Source organism: Rutidosis leptorrhynchoides, chromosome 2, assembly GCF_046630445.1.
Source record: "Rutidosis leptorrhynchoides isolate AG116_Rl617_1_P2 chromosome 2, CSIRO_AGI_Rlap_v1, whole genome shotgun sequence".
NCBI lineage: Eukaryota > Viridiplantae > Streptophyta > Magnoliopsida > Asterales > Asteraceae > Rutidosis > Rutidosis leptorrhynchoides.
This window is the reverse complement of record NC_092334.1, coordinates 339,540,519-339,547,737: the sequence shown is the minus strand read 5'-3', so window position 1 is coordinate 339,547,737 and position 7,219 is coordinate 339,540,519. Positions and strand designations below refer to the sequence as shown.

Sequence of the window (7,219 nt, the reverse complement as noted above, 5' to 3'; positions counted from 1 at the left end):
AATAATAAGGAATAACAACCTTTGAAGAAAGTCACAAAAAAAAAATGTCACTGACGGGACTCGAACCCGTGACCTCTCGAAACCTAACACACTTCCTAAACCATTCTGCTGCTCTTGTTTTTTTTGATTATTTACTGAACCCATCTGTATTTAATCGGTAATTTCTTTACCTCCTTCTTCATTCCCAAGTATAATCGATTCCAACTCAAATCACCAAACATTGAAACAGCAATTAAGTGCTTCGACACCATCAATAACTATCTCAATCGTTTCTATTTATTGAAACAAAAAAAAAATAAAAAAATAAACAGAAAGCAGTCCAGCTGCTGTACTCGTCGAGTATAGAAAAAAAAAAGAAAATGATTTTTGATTTTTATTGAATTATAGTAAAAATGTATAACACGAAATAGTTTTTAATTCATACCTAAAAACTATATGTATCATCAATTTCTCCAAAATCTTTAAAACAAAGTCGAATTCTTCAAAGAACACTCGGTTTGACTTTTTCTTTCAAATGTTTGACTTCGAAATTCTTGAGTGATTCTTCGAATTGGCTTTTGTAATTTTGAAGAAAGTTTCAAACAATGAATTAGAATGTTTCTGTAATTCCATTTTTTTCAATTGATTTCGAACAATTTTTATGATTAAAGGGGTACGGTATATAACAGAATGAAGAACAGAAATAAGAAAAAAAAAATAACAAATAAAAAAAATCTGAATGATATTTAGTTGAGTAGGATTATGAGGTGCAGCTTGTATAATAACCTCCAAAATTAATTGATAAAGTCTTCAAGGTAGGGTTGGTGATAGATACAGGTATTGTCACAAGTAGAATAGAGATGCAGAGAGAAAAAGAAGAAAAAAAAAAAGAAGAAATAAAAAAAAGGCTGCTAACATTTTGTGTCTTTTTATTTTATTTATATTATATTTAATTAATATTAATAATCAATAATTATGTTAGTAATTATATTAATAAAATAAAAATATCAAAATAATACTAATAATAATATTAATGATAATGATAATAACTTATAAAAAAAATAACTTTTAATAATAATGATCCTATATGATAAATGGTAGTAATAATATCTTAATAATAATAAAAATACTAATAATAAACAAGATATAACAAACTTACATGTTTTAAAATTTTTTTTTTTTTTTTATCTATATATTATATATTATAATAAAATAATATCAATAATACATATATTAGTATTAATATTTGATGATAATGGTAAAAGTATTAATATTAGTATTAGTGTAGCATTTATATTTTTATATATTAATATTACATATTATGTATTATTTAATAATAACATATATTTAACATTTATACATTTTATCGATATACATATAATAATATTTATGTTTATACATCATATACACATTCAAATTACTAAATATAATTTATGTTTTACATATCCAGTTTTTATCACTTAGATGAATGTATTAATTATATACATTAAAACAATTAAACTCAAAGTATAACCTTACTCATTTACTATTTTATTAATCGTTGACAAATTATGTATATTCCACCTACTCTTTATATTTGGATAAACAGTTTTAAATAAAAAGTTTAAGTATTCTTTATAAATCACATAATAGTTCATATATATATATATATATATATATATATATATATATATATATATATATATATATATATATATATATATATATAATATAATTTATTTACATGTATTGTTATTTATATATATATACATTTCTTTTTACAATGAAATGGTTCGTGAATCATTGGACATGGTCAAGGTTAAATGTTTTCATGAAATAGTTTCCAAAATTTTGAGACTCAATATTACAGACTTTGCTTATTATGTCGAAACCATATAAAGATTAAGTTTAAATTTGATCGAAAATTCTCGGGTCGTCACAACATCGCAAGTTCTATGATGCCGTTTATGCTACCGGCACGATAACATCACCTCTAACGGCACCGCAAGAAAATCAAACCCTAGGGTTAAATCGAGACTACCGCGATACGAAAGATAAACCACGCGATTATGATTATCCGATTGTTTACCAACAAAACCCCAAAAATCCAACCGTAAATGGATTGGGAAAACCCTAGATTTCAGGAAGAATCGCGAACAGGAGTGCAGAGAGGAGAGAGGGGGAAGAAATGCGGTGTTTTTTTTTTATATAGGCGACTAGATGTCGTTTGGACCAAAATTTGGGCGGGGTTTGAGCCAAAACGATCAAAACTGGCATGACAATTTGTATATAGGTTAATGAATATAAATGAACAAAAAAATAATTGAATATCGATGTAGATATGGCACCACTGGATCACTAATCTATTATATACCTATATCTAAAAGGCAAAGGCCAACTGAACAGTACTATTCTTTTTTTCGCTTTTCGTAAACTTAACCCCCCCAACTTTTATTAAAATACAAATCGCACCCCCACTTTATACTCTTATTAAAATACAAATCGCACCCCCACTTTATACGTATATTTTTTCCTAACTTTTATTAAAATACAAATCGCACCCCCACTTTATACTCTTATTAAAATACAAATCGCACCCCCACTTTATACGTATATTTTTTCCCAAATTTCACAAACTTAACCCCCTAACTTTTATTAAAATACAAATCGAACCCCCACTTTACTAACTTTTTTTTTTTTTACTAATATTCAATTTTCACAAACTTAACCCCCTAACTTTTATTAAAATAGAAATCGAACTCCCACTTTATACGTATATCTTTTTCAAATTTCACAAACTTAACCCCCTAACTTTTATTAAAATACAAATCGAACCCCCACTTTACTAACTTTTTTTTTTAAATAAAACCCGAACGCTAAAAGAAGCAACTTTCACAAAAGGAACAACCCTTCAATGATAGATGTCGAAAAAAATTCTAGGCCAAATGAATAGTACTATTCCTTTTTTCACTTTTCTCATACTTAACCCCCCAACTTTTATTAAAATACAAATCGCACCTCCACTTTATACTCTTATTAAAATACAAATCGCACCCCCACTTTATACGTATATTTTTTCCCAACTTTTATTAAAATACAAATCGCACCCCCATTTTATACTCTTATTAAAATACAAATAGCACCCCCACTTTATACGTATATTTTTTCCCAAATTTCACAAACTTAACCCCCTAACTTTTATTAAAATACAAATCGAACCCCCACTTTACTAACTTTTTTTTTTTTACTAATATTCAATTTTCACAAACTTAACCCTCTAACTTTTATTAAAATAGAAATCGAACTCCCACTTTATACGTATATTTTTTTCAAATTTCACAAACTTAACCCCCTAACTTTTATTAAAATACAAATCGAACCCCCACTTTACTAACTTTTTTTTAAATAAAACCCGAACGGTAAAAGAAGCAACTTTCACAAAAGGAACAACCCTTCAATGTTAGATGTCGAAAAAAATTCTTTTTTACAAAATAGATCAAAACTTTTTTTTTAACTCGCATTCAAAACGGAGCCCCCGACGCGAAGCGAGGGCTCCACAACTAGTTTCGTCTATAAGTCTATAACCATGATCCATCCCCTTTTTACAACTACATTTTTCTTCAAAGAGAAAAAGTCAAAACTACCCTTGCCAATCTCACAGCCATGTCACTGAGAACCACCCACTTTCGTATCCATCAAATACTCATTTTTCTACCCTATAAAACCTCAACCACCACCACTACCAACCCCCCACAAACAAAAATTCAGATTTTTTTTTTTATTTCTTTTCAATTTCAAAATTTCAAAATCTCATAATTCATTCAATTCAATTCACCAATTTACGTCTGATTTGATTTTGACCCGAAACCCAAAATGTCAATCTCGATCTTAACCACCTCCGCATCTAACCTTTCCCTATCATCTAAATCCCCGTCCGATTCCACTTTCTCCGGTCACATCCCCCGTCCCACCGGCGCACGTTTTTCCGGCAACGCCGCTACCTCTTCCAGCGAAGGATCGTTATATACGTCGTCAATGATTCTTATGTTTCCGCCCAATTTTGTTAGACAACTCAGCAATAAAGCTCGAAGAAACTGTAGTAACATCGGTGTTGCTCAAATTGTTGCTGCGTCTTGGTCTAACAACCAGCCGCAATCTTCGGCGGCTGCGGCTGTTGATGCCGCCGCCGCCGCCGTCTCCGCCTCGATCTCTGTAGGTGAAGACGTTGTTGTTGCTAATGATAATGATTTAGGTAGTTGTAATGGATTTGTACAGCTTGATAATGTTCATAAACCTTCATTTTTGAACTCCGATGGCAGCGTTGCTATTCATGCTGGTATGTCTCTTTAATCTTATAGTTTAATTGATTTGATTTTGTTAATTATTAATTAAATTGATGAAAAAATGTTTTTTTTTTCTTTTTTTTCTTTTTTTTTGTTTGTTAGGAATAATATGATTAATGGTAAATATGATACTGATGATGGCAGGTGAAAGAATGGGACGTGGCATAGTTACTGATGCAATAACTACACCAGTGGTTAATACATCTGCTTACTTTTTTAAGAAAACTGCTGATCTTATTGATTTTAAGGTAAAAAGTTTCTATTTTTACTTCATTTATATGCTAAAGTTTCAATCTGTACATGATATGATGATCTTTAGCTGAATTGGTTTTGTATATTTTACTTAATTTGTTGAGTATTTGATCTTGAAAACAGGAAAAACGCCAGTTTAGTTTTGAGTATGGGCGTTATGGGAATCCTACTACTGTGGTTTTGGAGAACAAGATTAGGTATTGTGATACATTTTTGTTTTCTAATTTTATATTCAGTGACCAAGTTATATGATTTTAAGGTTTTTTTTTTTTTTTTTTTTTTTTGAAAAAAAAAACAGTGCACTTGAGGGAGCTGAATCAACTGTGATATTTGCGTCTGGAATGTGTGCTAGCACAGTCATGATGTTAGCCCTGGTTCCAGCTGGGGGCCACATAATCACAACCACTGATTGCTACCGGAAAACACGGATTTTCATTGAGGCTGTTCTTCCCAAAATGGGGATCACGGTATGATTCGTGATAATGATACATACATATGAATGGTGTGAATATGTTGTTTATGTAAAACATTGTGCATCTTATGATTGTTCTCTTTGTTTTTTTCCCCCATAATATCCAGGCAACCGTCATTGACCCTGCAGATTATGCTGGCCTTAAAGCAGCATTAAACAACCACAAAGTGAGTTGCACTAATTTATTTATGCCAACTTGATTTGTAAAGAAACTAACCCGAGATGGATTAATGATGCAGGTTAGCCTTTTCTTCACTGAGTCACCAACTAACCCGTTTTTGAGGTGTGTTGATATTGAGTTAGTTTCAAAGCTTTGTCGTGCTAAAGGAGCTATTGTTTGCATTGATGGAACATTTGCGACACCTTTAAACCAAAAGGCTCTTGCACTTGGGGCTGACATTATTCTACATTCAGCAACAAAATATATTGGTGGTCACAATGATGTAAGCGATTACTTAAATTAAATTTTCTATATTACTAGCATCAAGAGCAATTGCGACTTGTGAGACTTGGATTTTGACTTTTTTTTTACTTTCCTTTTCAGGTTCTTGGTGGTTGTGTTAGTGGTTCTACTGAGATAATTTCTCAAATTCGTAACTTGCATCATGTTTTAGGTGGTGCTCTTAATCCTGTAAGTACCTACAAGTAACATCATCTCGTTTTGTAATAATCAACTTTTTTGTCATAAAGGGTTGTATTAATTATGTTTTCTGATGTCAGAATGCGGCATATTTGTTCATTCGAGGCATGAAAACAATGAAACTGCGTGTACAGCAGCAGAATTCCACTGCGCAGAGGATGGCCGAAGTTTTAGAGGCTCATCCTAAGGTACTAAAGTTTCCATTGAATTGCAATATTTTAAATATTTAAGGTCTTTCAGTTAAAAATGGTAATTTATGTACGATGAGTTGGTTGGATTAATTCGATTTTTTGCGATTTCTATTTCTATATAAATCGTAATAAATGATTAGCTTGATTACAAAAACTCTTAAAAGTACAATAATAGATAATAGATTAGCCAACTTGGTAGTCTCTATGTTACAATAATAGATAATAGATAAGCCAACTCTTAAAAATGTTTTTAAGCTTGTCATATTTTGCACGAATAGGTGATACCGAATGATTTGTTATAATTTTACAGGTGAAGCATGTCTATTATCCAGGCTTGCCAAGTCATCCCGAACATCACATAGCCAAGAAACAGATGATCGGCTATGGTGGTGTTGTTAGCTTTGAGGTAAACCGTCTTTGCTTTTTTTTTTTGGAAAATATTTATTTTTCTAAAAGTACTCTCACTCAAGCACGCTTAACTGCAGAGTTTTGATGGGATCTGGTGCGTTAGTCTTTGCTTATAATTTACTCAGTTGATTACGGATGTTCATGTTGCTTTCTTTTTAGGTGGATGGAGACATAGAACGAACCATCAAGTTTGTCGATGCTCTAAAGATCCCGTATATTGCACCGTCATTCGGTGGTTGCGAAAGCATTGTGGATCAGCCAGCCATTATGTCATACTGGTATGTTTTCGCGTACATATTGAACTCGTGGCGAAAGTTGTTTAATGAAATATGGTTTTGTAATGTGCATTATGGACATTTTTTTGACAGGGATCTCAGTCAATCAGAGAGGGCTAAATACGGAATTATGGATAACCTTGTTCGCTTCAGCTTTGGAGTTGAAGATTACGAGGATATTGAGGCTGATGTTCTACAAGCATTGGAGGCGATATAGGCATGGTTCACCTGCGCCATTGTTTGTTTTAAAACATTTGTGTTATCGAGTCTTTTATGTTTTTTGTTTTCCTAATGTTCTTGAATCTTGATCAGGCTGTTTGTTACAGTTGAGCACCCTTTTGAGTGCTCATGTTACCAATTACAGTAGTTAGATTGAGAAATGTGTGTGCGCAAAATAATGTGGTCTGGTTTTTTAACATTGTAAGAAAGTATTTTATGCAATGCAACATGAATGGTATATTCACCATTTTGAATCCCTCTTGTGTTGGTATTTGCATAAGGTGCAAGACTTGAAAGCTGTTTGATTCTTGAAACAACATATTGCAGAAAAGTACTCCGTAGACATAGTTTCTTGATTAAGGGTTTTTTTTTTATTGAATGGCACTGATAGGGTCCGAACGCAATGTCGAAATCCATACACTCGATCATTTCCAGTAATGAATTATTACAATCCTATATTC

General features: G+C 31.8%; 1 protein-coding gene across 1 annotated transcript; it reads left to right on the top strand.

Annotated features, from left to right (window-relative positions):
* The first annotated feature begins 3,762 nt into the window (after window positions 1-3,762).
* Window positions 3,763-7,014, top strand: LOC139891927 (cystathionine gamma-synthase 1, chloroplastic-like). Its single transcript, XM_071874956.1, has 11 exons — window positions 3,763-4,294; window positions 4,446-4,549; window positions 4,677-4,750; window positions 4,852-5,020; window positions 5,133-5,192; window positions 5,265-5,468; window positions 5,570-5,656; window positions 5,746-5,853; window positions 6,167-6,262; window positions 6,424-6,542; window positions 6,633-7,014. Exons 1-11 carry the CDS (start codon window positions 3,832-3,834, stop codon window positions 6,754-6,756), a joined length of 1,608 nt encoding a protein of 535 aa, XP_071731057.1. The 5' UTR covers window positions 3,763-3,831; the 3' UTR covers window positions 6,757-7,014.
* The last annotated feature ends 205 nt before the right edge of the window (window positions 7,015-7,219 follow it).

What these genes read in the sequence shown, in the direction of transcription:
- LOC139891927 (XM_071874956.1), top strand. Translation starts at nt 3,832, where the DNA reads ATGTCAATCTCGATCTTAACCACCTCCGCATCTAACCTTTCCCTATCA. An exon ending in CAGCGTTGCTATTCATGCTG is followed by an intron (nt 4,295 to 4,445) that starts GTATGTCTCTTT and finishes TGATGATGGCAG; the next exon opens with GTGAAAGAATGGGACGTGGC. An exon ending in CCAGCCATTATGTCATACTG is followed by an intron (nt 6,543 to 6,632) that starts GTATGTTTTCGC and finishes TTTTTTTGACAG; the next exon opens with GGATCTCAGTCAATCAGAGA.